Source organism: Ornithorhynchus anatinus, chromosome 7, assembly GCF_004115215.2.
Source record: "Ornithorhynchus anatinus isolate Pmale09 chromosome 7, mOrnAna1.pri.v4, whole genome shotgun sequence".
NCBI classification, from domain to species: domain Eukaryota; kingdom Metazoa; phylum Chordata; class Mammalia; order Monotremata; family Ornithorhynchidae; genus Ornithorhynchus; species Ornithorhynchus anatinus.
The window spans coordinates 65,365,528-65,391,282 of NC_041734.1; the positions used below are offsets into that span (position 1 = coordinate 65,365,528).

Here is a 25,755-nt window from a genome sequence, read left to right on the forward strand (position 1 = left end):
GATTAGCAAATGCCACAATTATCACTATTATTATTATCGTGATTATGAAGACGGAGAGGGTGTGATTGAGCCCACTGTACATTTGGGAAAATCAAGACCAAGAGTCACAATATGCGCTGGGGGAGACAGTGATTGTGGCGGAGGCATCCGTACTCTGGCACTCATGGGGGTTCTGGTCTTCGGCGGGGCTCCACGGCCGGTCATTGTAGAAGGCTTCACAGCGATCACAGTTGGGGCCGGTGGTGTGGTGCTGGCAGACACAGACATCCTGGACCGGGAAGAAACATCACAGGGCCATTGGGCCTTCCTTTTCCCTTTCAGCCTCTTCCCACACCCAACCCATAGTTCCCTCCCATCACTAGCCTTTCCTTCCTAGCTCTAGCCTCCATTCCCTCCCGACACCGGCTTCCTCTCCCTCCCGTCACTAGCCTCCACCTCCTCCCAACACTAGCCTCCTCCTCCTCCTACCAGCACTAGTCACTTTCTCTTCCTCCCGAGACTAGCCTCCTCTCCATCCTGACAGTAGCTCCTCCACCTCCCAACGCTAGTCTCCTTCCACCCTCGACACTAGCCTCTTCTCCCACATAACACTAGTCTCCTCCTCTTCCTTCTCCTCCTCCTTTCCCCAACACTAACCTCCTCTCTCTCCTGACACCAGCTCCTCTTCCTTTACACTGTAAACTCGCTGTGGGCAGGGAATGTGTCTGTTCATTGTTATTTTGCACTTTCCCAAGCGCGTAGTCCAGTGCTCTGCACACAGTAAGCTCTCAATAAAAACAATTAAATGAATGAATGAATGAATCCTTCTCCTCTTCCTCCTCCTTCTGACATTAGCCTTTTCCTGCTCCTCCTGACACTAACCTCCTCTCTCTCCCGACACCAGCCTCCTCTCCCTCCTGAAGCTAGCCTCCTCTCCCGCCTGACACGAGCCATCCCGCCTCCTGGTCTCCCTGGGGCCATTACCTGCACCTCCATGGAGGGGTCAGCTGGCCTCCCACCAGCAGAGACACAGCGGTCGGCATGGCCATTGCAGAAACAGCTTCCGTGTAGCCGCAGCTGAGAGACGGCATAAAAGGAGTTGGGTGGGCGTTGGCCCCTCTGGGGCTGGGGGCCAAATCCGGTGAAGTTGATTCGCAGGTTGGTGAACTCCCCCAGCTCTGAGCAAGGCAAAGGTGGACCGTGTGGGGAGAAATGGGAGAGGAAGGTGGAAGGGAGGAAGGAAGCAGAGAGAAATTAGGAGGACCAGATAGGTGAGTCACCCCAAGCTCAAGGGATGAGGGGCAGTACTCTTCCTTCAGTCCCCAAATGATACATGTCCTCTGAGCACCCAGGAGCCCCTAGCCCACCTCCCCAAGCCCCCCTACGCTCAGCGAGGGATGGAAACATTACTCTCTCCCAAAGAGAATTGCTGTCAAAATCCTAACACACTCTTGCCCATCCACATCCCTCTGCGGACCCAGGAATTGAACGCTCTTAAAATTATCTGCCGTCACTGTCTTCTCCAATTACAAGCTGAATAACTGGCACTAGCATTCTGAAAGTGCCAGGAATCTGTACCGTGGGGGATTAGGGGGAGGAGGTAGAGGGGAGGGGAGAGGGGTTGGAGAGGAGTGGCTCCCAGAAGGATCTGTGGCAGAACAGGTTGCCTAACGTGTTGTTTAATCCCGGCGTCTAGGCCTGCCACCTGAAGCTGCCCACGTCTGACCAGCTCCAACTAGCTGCAGTTTTCATAGCCATCCCAGACGGGATAGTTTTGCTACCCCAGGGGTTGGTAGGAGGACAGACTGTACCCCTCCGGGTCACAGCTGGGTCAATCAGTCGATCAATTAATTGCACGTATTGAGTGATTACTGTGTACGGTGCACTGTACTAAGCTCTTGGGAGAGTACGCTATAACAGAATTGATAGACAAGTTCCCTGCCCACAATGAGCTTACAGTCTAGAGGCCCGGAGAGCTTTGGTGCTCCTTTGGCCCCTGCGTCAAAGTCTGCTTGGAATACGTTGAGTTCTTTTAATTGCTTTTAATAGGGAATGGGCCAGGGAGTCAGGAGGTCACGGGTTCCATTCCCCGCTCCACCATTTGTCTGCTGTGTGACCTTGGGCTAGTCACTTCACTTCTCTGTGCCTCAGTTACCTCATCTGTAAAATGGGGATTGAGACTGTGAGCCCCACATGGGATAAGGACTGTGTCCAACTCAGTTTGCTTCTATCTACCCCAGAGCTTAGCACAGTGCCTGGAACATAGTAAGCACTTAACAAATACCACAATTATTATTATTATTATTATTCCCTATTACCCAGATTTGGACTAGGATTCAAGGTAGGGTCCCAGTCTTCACCTCCCGCCATCTTCCCCCACAACCCCCCAACACACACACACACACACACACACACACACACACACACTGCAAGACCCTTCTTTGCCCTTCCTCCGACTCTGAGCCCCTGATGGAGCTGGCTATACCATGGATTTTCTGGCTTCGAGAAGCGGAGATTTCGGATGTCAGGTTCAGGATGTTCAGCTGGACCTGCGGAGAAGAGAAGATGTGGACACCCACTGAAGGGGTTGGGGGAGAGCCAGTGTCTGTCCCGGGGTCTCCCTTATCCTTCCAACAAAATTCTCAGGGGTTGCAGGGCCAAGGAAACAACAGGAGAGGAGGATCTGGCTGGTTTGTCGAAGGGGCAGCAGGTTCCCCTCTCTGAGGGGAATTGCCCACGGCCTCTCCCCAGCCCCTTGCCCACTCCCTCTAAGCCAGTGGTTTCCATCCACTCTATGGCTTCATCCCATTCCCTTGCCTACTCTCACTAGCCAAGGGCTTTCCTCCATCCTACGGCTTCTCCCCTACCCCTTCCCCCCACCTTCCAACCAATGTTATTCACAAACCCGTGGCTTTGCCCCACCCTTGCCCTTCTTCAGCCACTTCAGGTCACCCATTGGGAGTGGAAAGGTCATGCAGAGGGTCAGAGAAGAATCAGGCCATTCCCAGAATAAGGAAAATTTTGCCCTCCATCCCCAGCTTGCCTACATTCCAGGTCATTTTCCCCACCCTAGCAAGGGACTTCCACTTGCCTGTGGGTTCGTGGCCAGAAGGGTAGGAAAGGGGAAAGAGGGAAAGGCCGGTGGGACGGCGGGGGAAAGGTGTGTATCGGTGGTGGGGGTGGAGGAGTGGGTAAGCAGTCCTCGGTCCAGGAGGGAAGGGGGAGGTCAGGCTAGGGGCCCCTGCCTCGGATCTGGCTCGGTTCCAAGGGGAAGAGTTAACCCAAGCTCTCTGCAGACTCTCCCTTTCCTTCCTCCCCTCTGCCCCCCGACGCGGTTCTGGGTGCTCGCGGACCATACCTTCCCTGATTGGGAGTTCCTGCCAGGCTGCGGGGTCAACTCCTGGCAGCGGATATCCTGCCAACTCTCAGGCTGGCCCTGATGGAGGTGGGGGAAGGTCCTGGCACAGTCCAGAGCCAGGTACTGGTACACTCTCCATGTCTTCCCGAAATCCGTGGAGCGTTCGATCAGCATGCCGGCTGGCAGCGGACCCTGGACCAGAGCAGCAGCCAGAAAGGCCAGATCAGGAGTGGGACACTCTGGAGGCAGGGCCACTGGCTTCTGCCACCCTCAGAGTATCCCCCCCAGTTCCACCAGCTTCTCTCCATCCTAATAGCCACTGTCCTGATCTCCCGGCTGGACTCCTGCAGTGGCCTCCTTACAGGACTCCCTGCCTCTGGTCTTTCCTCTGCCTCCCAACTCTCCCCTGCGGTTTCTCTCCTATCCCCATTCTCTCTCCTGACTTCAGTCTGCCCCTCACCGCCGGTCTCTCATTAAACAGGGACACGCTGGTCAAGGCACTTCACTTTTTTTTTTATTAATGGTACTTTTTAAGCAATTACTAGGTACCAGCATCGTACTAAATGCTGGGGTAGATACAAAATAATTACGTTGGACAAAGTCCCTGTCCCACTTAGGGCTCACATCTCAATCCCCATTTTACAGATGAGGTAAAATCTGAGACACAGAGAAATTAAGAGACTTGCCCAAAGCCACAGAGCAGACAAGTGGTGGAATCAGAATTAGAACCCAGGTCCTCTGACTCCCAGGCCCATGCTCTTTCCACTAGGTCATGCTGCTTCCCCACTTCTCTTTCCCTCAGTTTCCTCTTCTATAAAACGGAAACTAAATATTGTTCTCCCTCCCACATGGACTGTGATCCCCATATGGGATGGGAACTGATTGTATTTCATCTCCCCCAGCGCGTAGTACAGTACTTGGAAATAATACGCACTTAGCCAATACCACAATTATTATTTATTATTATTATTATTATCATCATCCCCTCAGTTACTTCAGCATTCTTATGTATCCATCTGTTTACTGTCTTGCTATTGACTGATTGATTCATTTGTGTTTATTATGTTTACCTCTTTTTACACTCTTAACAAGTGTAGATGTGTCCCTTGGTATCCCCTGGTCTTCCCTATTAGATTGCAATGTCTTTGAGGGCAAAGATGTTGCCACTTGTCTGCTGTGTGGCCTTGGGCAAGCCACTTGACTTCTCTGTGCCTCAGTTACCTCATCTGTAAAATGTGGATTAAGACTGTGAGCCCCAAGTGGAACAACCCGATTATCTTGTATCTACCCCAATGCTTAGAACAGTGCTTGGCACATAGTAAGCGCGTAACAAATACCATGATTATTATTATCATTATTATGTCTTAGCATTTATCTGACTGGCAAGTGTGGGACTATGTTCACTGAGAGCCCAGTTATCATAATAATAATAATTGTGCTACCTTTTTAAATGTTTAGTATATGTCAAGTACCAGGGTCGCTATAAGACAATCAGTAGAGGAGCAGCATGGCCTAGTGGAAAGAACATGTCCTGGAAGTCAGAGGACCTGTGTTCTAATCCTGACTCTGCTACTTCTCTGCCATGTGACCTTGGGCAAGTCGCTTAACTTCTCTGTGCCTCATTTACCTCATCTGTAAAATGGGGAATAAATCCTCCTCCCTCCAATTTAGACCGTGAGCCCCAAGTGAGACAGGGACTGTGGTCCAACCTGATTACCTGGTATCTATACCAGTGCTTAGTACAGTGCCTGACACATAGTAATCACTTAACAAATACCATTAAAATAAAAAACAAATCAAAAAGGATCTGGGTGAGGAGACACCCCCAGTTTATCACACGGCGGTTCTAGCCCCGAAGGCTGCTCTTGTCTCTGAATCTCGATTCTCGGTCCTCCCTCATGCCTCCCCCTGGGAAGCAGCTCCTCCTCATGTTGCCACAATCACACATTCACCTGCTCACCATCAAGTCCAGCTTTATGTCCTGCAGTTGGAACTTCTTGTCCAGATCCAGCTGGAGAGAGACGGGATTCACATCTAGACAGTGACCAGGAGAAGATATGATGTCATTTCCTTGGCAATAAAACACATTTTCTCTCCTCACCCTGCCTCCCCCGGGACCCCACCCCCAATCCCTTCCACCAGTACTCCCCAGACACCAGGAGGAGAAGACCCTTTCTAAATGCCTTTTTTCCCAGGCCCTCCCCAAAGCCTGCCTCTCCCAGGAAGTCCACCTTGATGGTCTGGAGGGAATGATGGTTCCCCAAAGCTTAACTAATTAAAAAATCCACCTCCGGCTTCCAGTTATGGTCTCTTGCTTCCCCTTCATTGCCCCCTATCGCTCCCCCTTCCCTTTAAAAGGCATCTGAAGGGAGCAACTTTCAAGCAGTTTGTATGGTGTCTGACAGTTCATTTTCAAACACTCTTTAAAAAATGACTACATGGAGGGAAGCCAGGGCCCATGGACACTTTTATTAGGTTTTGTGGTAAAGTGCCTCGCATAAAAAGATTTAAAATTTTAAGAACTGGTCTTGGTGGCCCGTTTGGCGCCTCTGGAAGGTTAAATCTCTCTGGGAAGGGAGCAGGTCTCAGTCTCTCCCTCTCTCTGCCCCCGCCCCCTCTTCTTAATGTTATTTGTTAAGCACTGACTATGTTCCTGGCACTGTCCTGGGCTCTGGAGAAGACACAAGATGACCAGGGTGTGGGGCTCACAAGATGACCACGTGGGGCTCCCAGTCCTGATTCCCATTTTACAGATGAGGTAACTGAGGCACAGAGAAGTGAAATGACTTGCCCAAGGCCACGCAGCAGACAAGGAGTGGAGCCAAAGTTAGAACCCAGGTCCTCTGGCTCCCAGGTCCCGGCTCTTGCCAGTAGGTCAGGCTGCTTCTCATTTGTGGCAGGGGTTAGCGATGCGGGGGAGGGGCAGCTTGGCTCTGTGCAACCCCCCCGGTTCCAGGTGGCCCCCAACTCCCCCGGGGGGGGGGTCCCCGTCTTACCATTCTTGGACTGCCACCAGCGCATACGGCCCTTGGAGGCAGCTATGTTCTCCACACGGTGGCTGACGAAGGTGTGAGGCAGGCGGGAATCACACTTGCAGCATCTTATCTTCCACTGCCGGAAAAACAGGGAGGGAAGGGCAGAGTTCACAATAATGACGTTGGTATTTGCAAGGCACTTACTATATGACAGGCCCTGTACTAAGTGCTGGGATGGATACAAGCAAATCAGATTGGACACAGTCCCTGACTCACGAGGGGCTCACATCACAATCCCCATTTTACAGATGAGGTAACGGAGGCAAAGAGAAGTAAAGTAATAATCATAATACTACGTGCCAAGCACTGTTCTAAGCACCGGGGTAGATACAAGGTAATCAGGTTGTCCCACGTGGGGCTCGCAGTCTTAATCCCCATTTTACAGATGAGGTAACTTGAGGCCTAGAGAAGGTGAGTTGCCCAAGGTCACATGCAGATGAGTGGCATAGCCGGGATTAGAACCCACGTCCTTCTGACTCCCAGGCCGGTGCTCTATCCACTGCACCATGCTGCCTTTCTTTGGGTCCTCAGTTCACCCCCACAGGGACCCAGCTGCCATTTCCAGCAGAGTTGAGCCGAGGGAGGAGGACCGGAGCCTGGAGAACTGAGAGGCCCAGATCAGTGGCATTAATTGAGCACTTTCTGTGTGCAGAGCACTGTACTCAGCACTTGGGAGAGCACAGAGTATCCTTTTTGAGTATAAGCTTGTCGTGAGCAGGGATCATGTCTACGGCTTGGTTGTATTACAGTCTCCCAAGCACTTAGTACAATCCACTGCACCCAGTGAGCTCTTAATAAATACTCCTGCTTGATATCAATCATATTTATTGAGCACTTACTGTGTGCAGGGCACTGTATTATGTACAGTATGTACTTGGGAGAGTACAACACAATAACAGACACATTCCCTACTCACAACGAGCTTAGTCTAGAGGGAGCTATGGCTTGTATAGCATCTACTATATGTACTATATACTATATATACTATACAGAACACAAGTCTGGGAGTCAGAAGGATCTGAGTTCTAATCCCAGCTCTGCCACACGTCTGCTATGTGACTTCACTTCTCTGGGCCTCAGTTACCTCATCTGTAAAATGGGGATTAAGAGTGTGAGCCCCATGTGGGACAGGGACTGTGTCCAACCTGACTAATTTGTACCTATTCCAACACTTAGAACAGGGCTTGGCACATAGTAAGCACTTAACAAGTACCATAATAATAATTATAATTACAAAGATACAGTAAAAGGAGACAGCATTGTGAGCGCCATTTGTAGAAGGGCACAAATTTCCCGTGCCCCTAGAGCATTTCTCTGGGACACCCCCAGAACCCCTCACTTGCTCCAGAGCCTCTGCGTCTCCCCACGACCGCCACCCCACCGCACCCCGGTCCCAGGTGAAGCCCGAAGCGGCATCCGAGCCAAAGCGGTATTGTCTAGTGGAGAGAATATGGGCCTGGGAATCACAGGACCTGGATTCTAATCCCAGCTCTGCCACGTGTCTGCTTAATGACCTTGGGAAAGTCATTTCACTTCTCTGTGCCTCAGTTACCTCATCTGTAAAATGGGGATTAATAATCATTATAACGATAATGATGGCATCTGTTGAGCGCTTACTACGTGCAAAGCACTGTTCTAAGTGCTGGGGAGGATACAAGGTGATCAGGTTGTCCCCACGTGAGGCTCACAGTCTTAATCCCCATTTAGCAGATGAGGGAACTAAGGCACAGAGAAGTTTAGTGACTTGCCCAAAGTCACACAGCTGACAAGCGGCGGAGCCGGGATTCGAACCCAGGAACCCCATAGTGGGATACGGACTGTTTCCAACCTGATTAACTTGTATCTACCCCAGCATTTAGTACAGTGCCTGGTACTTTGTAAAACAACTAACAAATATCTCTTGCCGAATTGTACATTAAAAGCATTCAGTACAGTGCTCTGCATATAGTAAGCGCTCAATAAATACTACTAAAGATGTAGAAATACCTTTAAAAAAATTAAACCACTCATACCCCTCTGCCCCCCCCGACACCTATCTAACCAATGCAAACTCACACACATTATTTCCACATACTTCTGCCCAAATACACAGACACAAATTCACATGCAGTCATTAAAACTCTACAGTGTAAGCTCATTTTGGGCTGGGAATATGTCTGTTTATTGTTACATTGCACTCTCCCAAGTGCTTAGTACAGTGCTCTGCACACAGTAAGAGCTCAATAAATACGACTGAATGAATCAAATACATATTCCCAACCCTCATGGCTGTGACCCAGACACAAAGAGCATCAGGCATTGGGGGCCATCAGCTCTATAACCTTTGAACTTTGAACTCTACCACGTTGCCTTTTACCAACAGTCTCTTCTCTTCCAAGGTTTCTCAAAGCTGTTGCTAAGGCAGTCTTTTTCTTGTTGTTGTTTTTTATGGTATCTGTTAAGCACTTACTATGTGTCAAACACTGTTCTAAGCGCTGGAGGAGATACGTGAATAGGTCTGGATCCAGTCCCTGTCCTGCAAGGGGCTCACAGGCTAAGTGGGAGGGAAAACAGGAGAACTAAGGCACAGAGAAGTTAAGGACTTGCCCGAGGTCACACAGCAAGCATTTGGCAGAGTCAGAATTAGAACCCAGACCCTCTGACTCCCAGGACTGTGTTCTTTCCCTAGGCATACTGTTTCTCCTAAATGAGAACTGGTTCTTACAAACCGCTTGAGAGAAGCACTCTCTCCTCTGCTGCTGTGGTGCATTTCCCTAACAATTAAGGCAGTATATACTAAGCGCTTCTTATGTGCAAAAGACTATGTTAAGAGCTGGGATGGGTACACAATAACTACCCAGTTCCTGTCCCGTCCGGCGTTCCCAAAAGGGAAAAGGGAACAGATATTCATTCATTCATTCAATTGTATTTATTGAGCGCTTACTGGGTGCAGACCACTGTACTAAGCACTTGGAAAGTCCGATACAGCAAATAAAGAGAGACAACCCCCGCCCACAATGGGCTCACAGTCTAGAGTGAGGGATCTCATCCCCACTTTACAAATGAAGAAACTGAGGCAGAGAGAAGTTAAGGAACTGGCCACGGTCACAGAGCAGATAAATGTAATGCTGGGACTCGACTTAGTTCTCCTGACTTTGATCCCGGGTTCTTTCCACTAGGCCATGCTGCTTCTCTGCCAGATCCCAGTCCTTGCCACTTTCCAGGGAGACCTGTGGTGGCCAAAGAGACTCCTGTATCTCCATGTGTCTCAAACCCAAACTGGTAGCATCTGTGCTGTGGTAGCAAAACTCACGGAAGAGGTGCAGAGATGGGGCCTGAGCTTATTGGAAAATCCGGCTGTGTCACTGCTGCCAATTCCTCCGCTTCTAGTACTTGTGGGATAGGCTTCCTAGAGATGCCCACTGCCCAGAAAGGATTGTAAAACTACATGTCCCAGACACCCTAGGGACATAAACCTCTCCATCTCTGGCCCTGCCTTGATTCCTGCCTTTTACGCTTGCCTCCCCGAGGACCCTCGGGATTTCCGTGAATCCTTGAGGCTTTCAGAAGCTCAACAGAGAAGCAGCATGGTCTGGTGCATAGAGCACAGACCTAGGAGTCAGAAAGACCTGGGTTCTAATCCTGGCTCCACTGCTTGTCTGCTGTGTGACTTGGGTAAGTCACTTCTCTTCGTCTCAGTTACCTCGTCTGTAAAATGAGATTTCAGAGTGTGGACATGGACTGTGTCCCGCCTGATTAGCTTGTATCTACCCCAGCATTTAGTACAGTGCCTGGCACATAATAAGTGCTAAGAAATACCATTAAAAAAGACAGACTGGCACCAGTCCCCTCTGCTTCCCCTGTAGGGTAAGAGGGTCCCTCACACTCTTGCAATAAGCCGGGTCCTCCCTCCGCCCACACCTATCGTCATCATCATCAATGGTATTTATTGAGCGCTTACTACGTGCAGAGCACTGTATTGAGCACTTGGGATAGTCCCATACAACAGAGTTGGCAAATACATTCCCTGTTCCTTGTCTTGATCCCCCCATGTTCCAAGGACTCTTACCCGCTCCTGCTGGCCCTGGGCCAGGGAGTAGAGCAAGACCCGAGAGAAGTCAAAAAAAGGCCGGTGCCCTGGGATCCAAGGAACGCGGCCCAAGATCCATTTATACCCCGGGATATAAAAAGGAAGCTATACAGTCAGCCCAGATCCCAGCAGGCCTTGAGGCCGCCCAGGCCTTTCCCCGGACTACGACCAAAGCGTCTCTCCCGCAACTGCCACTCCCGACCCCCACAAGTCTTCAGTTTTCTCCAGGGTCCCTTCAGACCAGCAGCCCGGCGGCCGGAGAAATGGGTGAGAGGTTACTGGGTGAGAAGTCTTCCAACCCCCTCACTCCCTGCTGGACAAACCAAAAGCAAGCAGCGTTTAGGCCCCAGAATCAGTAAGGTGAATGGGGCATCCTAAAAATGCCAGTCACTACTCCCCCGGAGGGACCTAAGTGGAGAGAGGGAGTACGTAGGAATGGACTTCAGGGATGCTCCCTTTTCCCTTCTCCCCTCTCTCCTGCAGGAACAGGTGAAAGAACACAGCAGGGTGTCTAGAGGAAGTATTTTCAGAGCCCACCTGGATAACCCCTCTCCCCACCCCCAAGAGGGGCATTCTAAAATGCTCAAAGCCTCTTTGAACTCCGAATCCCACCCCAGGTTACAGCCCTCCATCTATCACTCCCACACTCTTTATACATTTGTGTATTCACAACCAACCATACCACTTTTGTTCAGATCCACCTCCATAAACAACTATTTAAGCACTGAATCATATATTTATGCTCATCTCCTTCTGCCTCTCTAAATTATTTCAGTGTCTCTCTCCTCTGATAGACTGCAAATTCCTTGAGGGTAGTGATCATGTCTACTAAATCTATTATGTTCTCCCAAACACTCTTAGTACAATTCTCTGCCCTAATAATAATAATTATAGTATTTGTTAAGCACTTGCTATGTGCCAGGCAGTATACTAAGCAGTTGGACACAGTCCCTGTCCCTCTTGGGGCTCACAGTCTCAGTCCCTCTTGGGGCTCACAGTCTCAATTCCCATATTCCAGATGAAGTAACTGAGGCCCAGAGAAGTGAAGTGCCTTGCCCAAGGTCACAGAGCAGAAAAGTGGCAGAGTCAGGATTAAAATCCATGACCTTTTGACTCCCAGGCCTGTTCTCTATCCACTACACCTAAATAAATGTTCAGTAAAATACGATTGATTGATCAAGTCTACTAACTCTATTGTATTCTCCCAAGCTTAATACAGTGCTCTGCACACAAGAGGGACTCAATAAATATCAATCAATCCATAGCTCTTTTGAACGCCTCCTTCGGGCAGACCAGAAAGCTAAGAGTTTAGGAGAGCGCAAAGAGTTACAACACACGATTCAATCAATCAAGAGCATTTTTGAGTGCTTTCCGTGTGCAAAAGACTGTAATAAGCAGTTGGGAGAATACAATACGCAGAGTTTGGCAGATATGATCCCTGCCCCCCTGCCCTCAAGGAGCTTACAGTTTAAGCAGGGAGACAGACCCAGAAGTCTCTCCAACCTCTCTCCTACTTTTCCACTTTCCTTCCCAATCCACCAAATCCCTGGAAGTGGTATCACAGCTGGCACCAGCTGTGACAAGTGCCATTTTTACTCTATACCCAGAGGTTTTATTGCCAAGAAGGACAGCAAGAGGAGTTGGACTAATACAGTAAGACAGAGGACAGTTTGGCCATTCCCCTGCCCCCCACTCCTTCTCACATTCCTTCTTTGCAAGAGCTTCAAGCCCTCTCATCATCCCAGGATGCTTCCTGCCTTTGGGGAAATTGAGGCATAGAAAGGGATAGTGCCACAAAATCAGGGACCGGTGTGGGAAGAGAAGCCAGATCTCCAGGCTTCCCACTTAGCTCATGTACCTGTAATCTCCTCTCTCATCTTGGGGCCTTTGGAAAGACACACACATCAGCTCCAACGTGGTCCAGTAGAACGAGCATGGGCCAGGGAGTCAGGGGTCCTGGGTTCTAATCTTCTAATCTGTTTAATTTTTTAAAATGGTATTTGTTAAGTGTTTACTATGTGTCAAGCACTGTTCTAAGTGTTGGGGTAGATACAAGTTAATCAGGCAAGATATGGTCCCTGTCCCACAGTCAAGTAGGAAGGAGAATGTATTGAATCCCCATTTTCTTTCAGTTAAGGAAACTGAGGCACAGAGAAATTAAGTAACTTGCCCAAAGTCACACAACCAGCAAGTGGCGGAGCCCAGATTAGAGCCCAGGTCCTCTGGTTCCCAGGCTTGTGCTTTATTCACTAGGCCATTCTGCTTCTCAGGTTGCCTCCTGTGTGACTTGGGGAAGCCACTTGACTTCTCTGTGCCTCAGTTCCTCGTCCATAAAATAGGGATTACATACCTGTTCTCCTTCCCCCTTTGACTGTGAGCCCCTTGTGGAACACAGATAGAGTGAACATGAGATTCACAGTGAAAGTTAGAAGGAAGACAGATATTTCATCTCCATTTTACAGATGAAGTTCTAATCCTGCCTCTGTCACTTGCCTGTTGTGTGAATTTGGGTAAAATGCTTCACCTTCCCTGGGTTTTAATTTTCTAATCCGTAAAACAGGGATTCAATCCCTGGTCTCTGTCCTACTTAAACTATGAGCCTGATCAATCAGGCTCAATCTGATTGTTTCGTTTCTGCCCCAGCGCTTGGCACATGGTAAGTGCCTAACAAATGCCGCAATTATTATTATTATTAAATTGTGGTAGCACAACTCAACCTGGTCTCTACTGACAGGTTGACTGTGTTATTTATTAAGTACCTACTGTGTGCTGATGTATGGATCTGAAGGCTGCACAGTGAAAAATCAAGATAGAAAGGGGATTGATTCTTTTGAAATGTGGTGTTGGAGAAGGCTTTTACAAATACCATGCACTGCCAGAAAACAAATGGGTTTTGGAGCAAATTGAGCCCAAGTGGTCTTTGGAAGGCCTAATGACTTACATTAGCATATTTTGGACACATCATCAGGAGGACTCATTTCTCTGGATAAGACACTAATGCTAGGAAAAGTCCAGGGAAAACACGGAAGAGGCAAATGAGCAGCTAGATGGATAGAAACCATAACAGCAATAACCGAAGAACCATTAGCAAGGTTATGGATAATGGCAGAAGATAGGACATTCTGGAGAAAATATATCCGTAGAGTCTCTATGAATCCGAAACGACTCAACGGCACTTGATAATAATAATACTATGCGCCGAGCACTCTGCGGAGCCCTAGGGTCGATACACACAAATTGCTCAGACCCAGTCTGAGAAAACAGAGGCAATCATCTGGATAATTTAGAAGTAAAAAATCCCTTTGGTTTCAACTGTCAGGGTTAGGGCCCCATGTCCTTGCTTTGCCCCTGCCTCAGAGTGCACCCGGAGACTGCAGCCAAGGGGCTGAGCCGATAACTGGCAAGAGAGAGCCTCCCTCTGACGAGGAAGCTGCCATTTCTGGAGCTGCTGGGGGTGGGGGTGGGGGTGGGGGTGGGGGAACACACGAGATGCCTGGCATTCTGGCATTCCTGAATGTTAAGAGATCCGTGCTAAGGGGTCTTTCTCCAAGCAGCCTTCCATTTTAGGCTCTTGGTGAAACATCGCCCCTCCCTCCCCAGAGGTTTCCCCATCTCCTTCAGGGAACGGAGGGGTGAGGAGGGGCTGGAAAATAGGAAAGCGGAGGACGAGGCAGGTTAAAGTCCCTACCTTTGCAGCTATCAGTTAAGAGAAGTGGACATTCCACACAGCAGATTTCTCAGCTTTCGGCCGTGACCCGCTTCTCCCGGCATTTTCTCCCACTGAGGAGGCTGTGGGAACCAGTAAAAATGGCCCTCTCCAGGCCTCCTCCCCAGTCCAAAGCCACTTCTCCACCTTGGCTAAGGAGATGCAGGGACTACTACTCCTCACTGCCCAAAATACCTTCTCTTCTTGGAGGTATAGGTCTCCGCCCTCTGCCCTTTGCACGAGTTATTTGAGATTTGACCATAATAAAGGAGAAGCCACTTGGGCCTCACTGCAGGAAGAGGCTAGCGAACTGAGAAGGAACATGGCCCAGCTAACAGGGAAGCAGCGTGGTATAGTGGATCGAGCACGGGCCTGGGAGTCAGGAGGTCATGGGTTCTAATCGTTTAGACTGTGACCCTGTTATTGGGCAGGGATTGTCTCTATCTGTTGCCAAATTGTACTTTGCAAGTGCTTAGTACAATGCTCTGCACATAGTAAGCGCTCAATAGCTATTATTGAATGAATAATCCCACCTCTGCCACTTGTCTGCTGTGTGACCTTGGGCAAGTCTATTACTTCTGTGTACCTCAGTTATCTCATCCGTGAAATGAGGATTGAGACCGTGAGCCCCATGAGAAGCCCCATAAGTGTCAAATTACTAGTATCCACCCGACATTTAATACAGTGCTTGGCACATAGTAAGTGCTTAACAAATATTATTATTATTATTATTAGCAGAATGAGCAAAGGTCTAGGAATGAGAGGACCTGGATTCTAATCCCAACTCCATCACTTGGCTATTGTGTAACCTTGGGCAAGTCATTTAAGTTCTCTATGTCTCCATTTCATAACAATAGCAATACTACTACTAATAACAATAATAATAATAATATTTGTTTAGCACTTACTCTGTGCCAAGCACTATCCTAAGTGCTGCGGTAGATAGAAGATTATCAAGTTGGACACAGTTCCTGTCCCTCATCAGGCCTCTAGACTCGTGAGCTCCTTGTGGTAAGGGAACATATCTACCACTTCTGTTGCATTGTACTCTCCCCAGCGCTTTGCACAAAGTAAATGCTCAATAAGTAGCATTGATTGATTTATTGATTGATTGGGCTCCAAATCTAAGTAGATCAGAGACCAGGCATCCCTGCTTTACAGATTAGGAAACTGAGACCCAGAGAAGTGAAGTGACTTGCCCAGGATCACACAGCAGGCAAGCGGCAGTCAGGATTAGAACCTCAATTGTAAAAGGGAAATGAAATACCTATCTTCCTTCCAACTTTCACTGTGAGCCTTGTGTCTGCTTTGATTAACTTCTATCTATGCCAACACTTGGCACAATTAATTAATTAAGCCAGGACTCAGATGTCATAAAAGGGCAACGGGGGCACGGTAATACTGGTGAAAACAACATGAGCTTTTCACTTTTTGCAGGAAGGGTGGGCTTGCCAGCCCCTGTCCCATTTAATAACAATTAATAATAATTGCATTAGTTGTTAAGCACTTACTATATGCCAAGCACAGTAATAAACTCTGGGGTAGATATAAGATAATCAGGTCTCGCCTGGGTCTCACAGTCCAAGTAGGAGGGAGAACAGGTATTGAATTCTCCCCCGATTAGACCGTAAGCCCGTCAAGGGGCAGGGACTGTCTCTATCTGTTGCCGATTTGTACATTCCAAGCGCTTAGTACAGTGCTCTGCACATAGTAAGCGCTCAATAAATACTATTGAATGAATGAATGAATCCCCATTTTGCAGATGAGGGAACTGAGGTGCAGAGAAGTGACTTGCTCAAGGTCACACAGCAAGTACATAGCAGTGCTGGAATTGGAACCCAGGGCCTTTGACTGGCAGGCCCATGCTCTTTTCTGTAGGCCACGCTGGGCCCAGCTGCCTCTGCCCTCTCCCCCACCCTACTTTTGCCACCCCCACCAAAGGGCTTCAGATTCTAAGCTGCCCCTACCCCCACCACCATGCTCGTCATAGCTTCGAAGCTGAAGTGGGGTGACTGTCCCTGGAGAGCTCTAAGCTAACAGGCAGCAGACAAGTATTCTAAGTAGCTCTGGCTGTCAGCTCAAAAGGAGTTTAAGGTCCTGAAATAGAAGTCATTAGGGACATAGAACCAGGTGAACTGAACCTGCCAATTCTCTTTTCTTCTTGCCTGTGTCTTTCTCTCTTTTCGTCTAAATCCACCCATTTCTCTTCCTCTCAAGTCAATAAAATAGCCAATTTAATATAAGTCATATTTATATGAAAGAGCGCCTGACCTGCTGTAAGCCCCATTTGGGACAGGGACTGTGTCCAATTTGATCATCTCGTCTCTACCCAGGTGCTTAGTACAGTGCTTGGCACATTATAAGCGCTTAGCAAATGCCATAGAGATCATTATTATTATTAACTCCTGCTCTGCCACTGGCCTGCTGTGTGACCTTGAGCAAATAAATCACTTAACCACTCTGTGCCTACATTTTCTCATCTGTAAAATGGGGATGAAATATTTGTTCTCCCTTCCCTCTTGGATTGTGACCTCCTTGGGGATGGGGATTGTGTCCGGTCTGATTATCTTTTATCTAGCCGGGCGTTTAACAAAATGCTTGGCACTCGGTAAGTGCTTAATAAATACTATTAATCAATCAGTGGTATTTACTGAGAGCTGACTGTGTGCCGAGACTGTACTGATTTCTTGGGAGAGCACCATATAATAGAGTTGCTAAGCACATGCCCTGTCCACAAGGAGCTTGTAGTCTAGAAGGGGAAACTGACTTTATTCATTCATTCATTTGTATTTATTGAGCACTTACTGTGTGCAAAGCACTTTACTAAGTGCTTGATGCAAATAAACAAATTACAGATATGTACATAAGTGCTGCGGGGCTAAGGGTGGGGTGAATAAGGGGTCCAGTGATATAATTCAAAATCCATAGGAAGAGGATGATTCATTCTCATTCTCTCTCTCTCTCTCTCTTTCTCTCTCTCCCCCCATCTGTCCTTCTCTCCTTCTCCAAAAATGGATGTGATCCTGGAGATCAGCCTGAGCTGACAGTCCCCTCCGGCCAAGTTGCCATGATTCCATCACTGACACGTTTCTGCTTCTCCGACGAGGGGCCCCGAACCTATTTGGAACCTGGCACTTTCCAGCTTTCCAAATCAAACTCTCTCCCTGCTTCCCTGCCTGGCTCCCTGCCTCTCCCAGGGAATCTTCTAGAAATTGATCAAGCTGTGCTGATGTCAAAATGATACGGTTACTGAAGAGAGGGAGCGGTTCCAGGATCCAGGGAGCACTGAGAGGCAGAATAATGAAGGGAAATGACCTGGAAAGCATGGAAGAGGTTGAAGTGGAGAAAAGAGAGGAGCTTGGAACTGCTCCTGCATTCTTCTGAGTCCCTCAGGCTCCCCACATAGCCAAGGAAAGCCTAAGGGGTGGAGACCGAGAATCCAACAAGCTAGTCAGAGAAGCAGTGTGGCCGGTTGGATAGAGCTGGGACTCCGAAGGTGATGGGTTCTAATCCCAGCTCCACCACTTGTCTGCTGTGTAATCTTGGGCAAGTCATTCCTCTGGGCCTCAGTTCCCCGCATTTATAAAATGGGGATTAAGACTGTGAGCTCTATATGGGCCAGGGAGTGTGTCCAACTCTATTATCTTATATCTACCCCAACACTTAGAACAATGACTGGCACATAGTTAGCCTTAACAAATATCATTATCATTATTATTATTAGTTTGCCCCTCTTGATCCTGGGACTTGAAATAATAATAACAATAATGTTGGTATTTGTTAAGCGCTTACTATGTGCAGAGCACTGTTCTAAGCACTGGGGTAGACACAGGGGAATCAGGTTGTCCCACGTGGGGCTCACAGTCTTCATCCCCATTTTACAGATGAGGTCACTGAGGCACCGAGAAGTGAAGTGACTTGTCCACAGTCACACAGCTGGCAAGTGGCCGAGCCGGGATTCGAACCCATGGCCTCTGACTCCAAAGCCCGTGCTCTTTCCACTGAGCCACGAAATCAATGGATGGTATTCACTAAGCGCTTACTCTATGCAGAGCACTCTGCTAAATGCTTGGGAGAGTACAGTGGAGTTAGTAGACTCAGTTTAGGCCCAGTCATTATTAATTATTAGTATTATTCCAAGGGGCCTCATCTTCCATGCTACCTAACATAAAGACTCACCCAGCCAAATGACTCTGGAAAGTTTTCAAAGGAAACATTTTAGGGAAAAAATCCTTTATTAAATGGTTCATTTCAATCCTTGGGGGTGTTTAGTTCATCTCCAGCATGAGTTCCCTGAGCTGAAACCTTTCTGACTGTTCACATCCCTCCCGCTTAATACCCTTTTCTTCTTCTGTCACAAGGCAGCATTCATTTATTCATTCAGTCATATTTATTAAGTGCCTGCCCTGTACACAGCACTGTACTAAGCTCTTGGGAATGTTCAGTACAACGATAAGCAGTGACAATCCCTGCCCACAACCAGCTCACAACCTAGGGAAGTCGGAAGAGACAGACATCAGTTCGAAGAAATAAAATAGTCTAAGTGGCATGGGCCCACCTCAGACAATGCAAGGTATCAATTGAGTGCTTACTGTGTGCAGAGAACTGTAATAATAATAATAATAATAATGGTATTTTTAAGAGCTTTCTATGGGCCAAGCACTGTTCTAAACTCTGGGGTAGATACTAGGTAATCAGGTTGTCCACATGGGGCTCACAGTCTTAATCCCCATTTTACAGTTGAGGTAACTGAGGCAGAGAGAAATTAAGTGACTTGCCCAAAGTCACACAGCCGACAAGTGGCGGAGCTGGGATTAGAACTCCCGACCTCCGACTCCCACGCCCGTACTCTTTCCTTTAAGCCACGCTTGAGAGAGTATAGTAAAATACAGTACAGTTGGTAGATCCATTCCCTGCCCACGATGAGTCAGATTGGGTAGAAGTAGACTCTAAGATGCCCAGAGATTTTGGAGAAGTTTCTTGTCCTGACAAGTCTTCAGGAGATCAATAAACATGGTATCCACCCTGGTACTTAGTATAGTGCCTGGCACATCGTAAGTGCTTAACAAATACCATTATTATTATGATTATGATACTTTCAGGGCAGAGTCGGACAGCTGGCAGGATATGGCATCTAGATGGCAGGTCTGGGTCTGGGTCTCAGCACCGGGCAGGAGCTCTTAAACACCTTTTAACAAAGCAGAGGAGGATAAAGAATAGAATGGGCCTAATTTGGGTCAGACACCAGTTTCCTGCCAAAACCCACAGCCGTTTTACCAAGGTCGTGGGGATCAGATAAAAGCATTATCACATTGCGCTTTCAACTGCATCCCTTCTTTTAATGATATGAAATATCTGAACAGGGTTCCTCACACGGTTCCCTGCCGCTGCTGCTCCAGACCAGACGGCCCCCTACTACGGGGATCGACCAGGAGAGATTTTTATTTAAAGCCCTGACGAGTGCAGCCTGGATACTGTCAAGGACGTTCCGGGCAGCCAAGGGCTCATAAAAGCAAAGCTCTCTCACCTTTCTCACAATCCAGTTTCAGGGTTTCACATGTCCCACTCTGCTCTGGGGAGGAGGGAGGGAGGAATGTTTCAAAGACTCGGTGACACGTCTCAGGGTTTCATATCTCCAGATTCCCAGGCCTTGGTTGGGGTTCTATTCCTGATGAAAATCTGTCCTGCTCCCTCCCTCTTAGCTTTCTGGCAGAGGGCAAGCACCACTTCATCAAAACCTGGGGCAGACACGTTAGGAGAGCACACTCCAAACTGGGCCTGGTACCAGAAGAGCTCGAGGGCAGAAAATGGTTCATTGCCTAGCGAAAAAAGTGCCGGAGAAAAGCCAAAGGAAGCCAATTAGAGAAGCAGTACGGTCTAGTGGAAAGAGCACGGGCCTCGGTATCAGAGGAACCAGGATCTAATCCTGGCTCTGGCAATCGCTTGCTGTGTGACCTTGGGCAAGTCATTTAACTTCTCTGTGCCTCCGTTTTTTCAACTGTAAAACGGGGATTAAATCCTACTCCCTCCTATTTAGACTATGAGCCTCATGTGGGACAGGGACCTGTCCAACCTGATAAATGGGTATTTACCCCAGCCTTAGAACAGCGTTTGACAAATAGTAAGTGGTTAACAAATACCATAAAACAAACAAAAAAACATGGCCTAGGGGAAAGAGCATGGGCTTGGGCGTCACAGGACCTAGGTTCTAATCCCAGCTCTGGGAATTGATTGCAGTATAAAAATGAGCTATCTGTTAAGCGCTTACGAAGTGTCAAGCACTGTTCTAAGCTCTGGGTTGGACAAGTCACTTCTCTGTGCCTCAGTTTCCTCAACTGTAAAATGGGGATTAATTCCTTCTCCCTCCTACTTCGATAGTGAGCCTCATGTGGCACCCTATAATCTTGTATCTATCCCAGTGCTTAATACAGAGCTTGGCACATAGCAAGCACTTCACAAATACTCCAGTTAGCACTTTGGGAAAGTCACTTAACTTCTCTGTGCCTCAGTTACCTCATCTGTAAAATGGGGATTAAAACTGTGACCCCCAGGTGGGACAACCTAATACCTTGTATCTACCCCAGAGTTTAGAAAAGTGCTTGTCACATAGTAAGCGCTTAACAAATACTAGCATTATTATTATTACTATTATTATTATGATAATTACCTTGTTTCTACCCCAGCACCTAGAACAGTGCTTGGCACAGAGAAGCAGTGTGGCTCAGTGGAAAGAGCATAAGCTTTGGAGTCAGAGGTCATGAGTTCGAATCCCAGCTCTGCCACTTGTCAGCTGTGTGACTGTGGGCAAGTCACTTCACTTCTCTGTGCCTCAGTTACCTCATCTGTAAAATGGGGATGAAAACTATGAGCCCCACGTGGGGCAACCTGATTCCCCTCTGTCTACCCCAGCGCTTAGAACAGTGCTCTGCACACAGTAAGCGCTTAACAAATACCAACATTATTATTATTATTATCACATAGTAAGCGCTTAACAAATACTAGCATTATTATTACTATCATTATTATTATTATGAAATAAAACAAATTAAAAGTAGGGGGTGGGGGTACTCAAATACTCTCTTCCACCCCCCCAAAATGTAGTCAGGGTGTTCCAGGAGATAAAAGGGCCATCTTTGGTTTACCCAAAATATAATTAACCTAGGGAATGCATTCCCTCAGGCTGTCATTACTGCAGATGGGTAATTATGGACAATAAATTCAACAAGTGAAAGCCTCCCCCCCGCCCACAGCTCATTGTGTTATACTCTCTCAGTGCTTAGTACAGTGCTCTGCACACAGTAAGTGCTCAATATATACAATTGGTTGATCAGGGCAGGTGACTTTCTCTTTTCAGAAATATCCTTTGCTCACATCTGTGTTCAAAATATTGTCCCGTGTCCTAAGAGGGGCATGGGGGTTTCCACATCTGTGGGCTAAACCCCACTCTGGTCTCTCCTGCTTCCGCCCCTCATTCATGCCGTTCCCCGCCGTCCCCCGGACTTGGGACTCCCTCCCCACATTAATCAATCCTCCTTCAATCAGTGGCATTTATTGAACATTTACTGCACACGTACACAGCTGTAGAAACTTGGGAGACTACAATATAATAGAGTTGGTAGCCTGCCGAAGAAGGTTACAGTCAATTGGGAACGATAATAGTCTTGAGGGAACAGTGATAATAATTGTGGTATTTGTTCAGCACCGTGCCTCAGTGGAAAGAACCCGGGCTTGGGAGTCAGAGCTCATGGGTTCAAATCCCAGCTCTGCCACTTGTCAGCTGTGTGACTGTGGGCAAGTCACTTAACTTCTCTCTGCCTCAGTTACCTCATCTGTAAAATGGGGATTAAGACTGTGAGCCTCACGTGGGACAACCAGATTACCCTGTGTCTACCCCAGCGCTTAGAATAGTGCTCTGCACATAGTAAGCGCTTAACGAATACCAACATTATTATTATTACTATTATTAATATGTGCCAAGCACTGTACTAAGTGCTGGGGTAGATACAAGATGTTCAGGTCCCTCACAGGGCTCACATTCTAAATAGGAGGGAGCACAGGTATTGAATCCCCATTTTTCAGTTGAGGAAAATGAGGCACAAAGAAGTTACGTGACTTGCCCCAGGTCACACCGCAGGTAGGTAGCAGAGGCAGATTTAGAACCCAGGTCCTCTGATTTCCAGGCCCGTGCTCTTTCACCAACATCGTCAACAGCACTTCCTCCAACAAGCCTTCCCCAGTTGATTTCCCAGAACCCGGAGCCATATCATCTCCTCAGCTTTCAGTCTGCATTCCCGCCAGGGGTGATGGGAGTGGGGTTAGAACAACAGGGTGGAAGAATCACCCTGCTTTAGACGGAACTGCCTTCCAATAAAAAAGGGCAGTGTGGCTTAGTGGAAACCACTGGGAGTCAGAGGACCTGGCTTCTAATCCCCATTCCTCCACTTTCCTGCTCTATCACTTCTCTATGCCTTGGTTTCCTCCTCTATAAAATGAAGATTAAATACCTCTTCTCCTTTCCTCTGAGACCGGGAGCCCCAAGTGGGACCAGGATTGTACCATATCAACCCCGGTGCTTCGTACAGTGGTTGGCACCTAATACTAGTGCTTTGCACATAGTAAGCACTTAAATGTTATCATTATTAATACTACTACTACTAATAATAATAATTGTGGTATTTATTGTTAGCTTACTATGGGCCAGGTACTGTACTAAGCTCTGGGGTGGACACAAGCAAATCAGGTTGGACACAGTCCCTGTCTCCCATAGAGCTCACAGTCTCAATCCCCATTTCACAGATGAGAGAAGTGAGGCACAGAGAAGTGAAGTGACTTGCCCCAGGTCACACAGCAGACAAGTGGCAGTGGCAGGATTAGAACCCATGACCTTCTGGCTCCCAGGCCTAGGCACTATCCACGACACCAGACCCTTAGCAAATACTATTATTATTGTTATTATTATCATTATTATCTTATTGCCCAGGGACACATTCCTGCCTCCTCAAGGGCACTTGTTCCTGGTTAATCCCACCGGGTTTCCATCACTCCAGAATAGGTTCTGCCCTAGGCAGAAGCTCCTGGAAATTTAATCTATATGCTTTAGTTATTGTTCGATTCCCCAGTGGTCAGCAGAGGATCTCAGAGCAACACGAAGTACAGTATTCCAAAACACCCAAATCCAGTTCATAGCAAAGGTTTTCCCAACTTCCTGGGAACGCCCATCTGGAGTCCTAGTAGGAGCAGCAGATGAATTTCTGAGCACTCACAGATGGAGGCTACTGTACTAAGCACTTAGAAAAATACAACAGAAGCACTAGACTCAACTGGGCCTATATAATAATGTTGGTATTTGGTAAGCGCCTACTATGTGCAGAGCACTGTTCTAAGCGCTGGGATAGATAGAGGGTAATCAGGTTGACCCACGTGAGGCTCACATTTTTTAATCCCCATTACACAGATGAGGGAACTGAGGCCCAGAGAAGTGAAGTGACCTGCCCACAGTCACACAGCTGACAAGTGGCAGAGCTGGGATTCGAACCCATGACCTCTGACTCCCAAGCCCGGGCTCTTTCCACTGAGCCACGCTGCTTCTCTAATGGGTCTCTCTCCTTCTATAACCCCGCTTACATACTTCACTCCTCTAACCCAACACGTAAAATACTTATCCTTTACTCTGTCGTTTCCTCTATCTTCCATTTATATTAGTATCCGTCTCTCCCACTAGACTATAAGCTTCTTGGATGAAGGATTGTGTCTATTTATTCTACTAGCACTCTCCTGAATGTTTAGCCTAGAATAAGTACTCACTAAGTCCTGCTGTGACTACCGCCTCAGCCCTCACGCTGACTTCTCTGCCTCCTGTCTCTTTCCATTTCAGTCCATACTTTGCTATATCAATGTTTAGATCATTTTTCTAAAAACAGTTCAGTGCATGTCTCCCCACTCAAGAACCTCCAGTGATTACCCATCCACCTCCACAGCAAACAGAAACTCCTTACCATCTGCTTTAAAGCACTCGATCAGCTCACCCCGTCCTATCTTACCTTGCTGATCACCTACTTTTACCCAATCCTTACACTTCACTCTTCTAACACCAATTTATTCACTGTGTCTCAATCTCGTCTATTTCGCCACTGACCAGTTACTCACATTCTCCCTCTGGATTGAAACTGCCCACCTCGCCCTTCATATACAGCAGACCATCACCTTCAAGTCTTATTAAAATCACATCTCCTCCAAGAGGTCTTCCCGTTTAAGCCCTCATTTCCCCTACTTCCTCTCCCTTCTGCGTTACCTAAGCACTTGGATCTGTACCCTTAAAGCCCTTGATATTCCATTCCTCCCTCTGCCCCACACCTCTTATGTCCATATCCGTAATTTATTTAATGTCTGTCTTCCTGATGGGACTGTAAACTCCTTATGGACAGGAAACAGATCTATAAACTCTCTTTTACTCTCCCAATTGCTTAGCATGGTGTTCTGCACACAGTGAGCACTCAATAAATTCCTTAGATCGTTTAAGTGATTGACTGCTTGGCTTTGGAGATGGTGGCAGCAGGCCAGTGATCCCAGCAGCCCAAGGGACCCAGAAAGACAATGAACCATGGCTGGAGTTGAGCCAGAAGCAGAGGACCCACTGGTCTCTGAGATCCTGGCGATGGAATGATTGGGCCAGGAGCAGTCGGGGAGCAAGCCCGGACGGTCAGAGCAGCTGGTGGAGTAGGCGGGTAGGGAGGCCCCAGAGGCCCCGGCCCTGAGGCCAGATTGTGACATGGACCCGAGACCCAGAGACAGAACACAGATGCAAAATCCTCCAGGGAAGAGTTTGAAAACAGTACAGCTGGGATCATGGGGGAAAGAAAGTACTAAATTACGAAATGCTGACAGTTATTATTAGAAATATGTCCTAAACATATATGTCTATATTAATACATACATGTGTGTATTTGAAAGCCAGAGCAGACTTTCTGTCCATCTGTCCATAAGCTCAGGCCAGGAAAGGTCAGCTCAGAGTTGCGCTAGCAGGAAAAAGTGAGTAGGGAATGAGGGATTGGGTAGGCGGGAAGAGGAAAGGAATAGTGGGGGAGATTAGGAAAAAAGGAAGGGGGAGAAAGGGGTCATTAGGAGAAAGGAAGAGATGGAAGAAAACTTCAGGGATGTCCCAGGTAACTGGAGGGAACAAGAAAGATCCTGTCTGTGATCTTTGTGCAGAACATTGTACTAGGCACTTTGGAAAGTGCAATATAGCAATAAATAGTGTCAATCCCTGCCCACAACGAGCTCACAGTCTAGATGGGGGGAGACAGACATCAATATAAATAAATCAAATTACAGATATATACATACGTGCTATGGGACAGGGAGAGGAGGAAGAGCAAAGGGAGCAAGTCGGGATGACACGGAAGGGAGTAGGAGATGAGCAAAAGTGGGGCTTGAGAAGGCCTCTTGGAGGGGATGTGCCTTCAGTAAGGTTTTGAGGGCAGGGAGAGTAACTGTCTGGAGGATTTATAGTAATAATGATGGTATTGGTTAAGCACTTACTTTGTGTCAAGCACTGTTCTAAGCTCTGGGATAGATAAAAGGTAATCAGGCTGTCCTATGAGGGGCTCAC

The 25,755-nt window shown here is 47.8% G+C and overlaps 1 protein-coding gene across 3 annotated transcripts in view; it reads right to left on the reverse strand.

Moving 5' to 3' along the window:
- The window catches only part of LAMB3 (laminin subunit beta 3), a 148,734-nt gene that overhangs the window by 19,613 nt on the left and 103,366 nt on the right, over window positions 1–25,755 (reverse strand). For all 3 annotated transcript variants that reach the window (XM_029069489.1, XM_039912512.1, XM_029069490.2), the window contains 6 exons: window positions 6,334–6,448; window positions 5,298–5,371; window positions 3,338–3,529; window positions 2,465–2,528; window positions 964–1,157; window positions 154–268 (listed from right to left, as the gene is read on the reverse strand). In XM_029069489.1, the coding sequence (XP_028925322.1) occupies window positions 154–268; window positions 964–1,157; window positions 2,465–2,528; window positions 3,338–3,529; window positions 5,298–5,371; window positions 6,334–6,448 (754 nt within the window). The remainder of the gene's footprint in view (window positions 1–153; window positions 269–963; window positions 1,158–2,464; window positions 2,529–3,337; window positions 3,530–5,297; window positions 5,372–6,333; window positions 6,449–25,755) is intronic.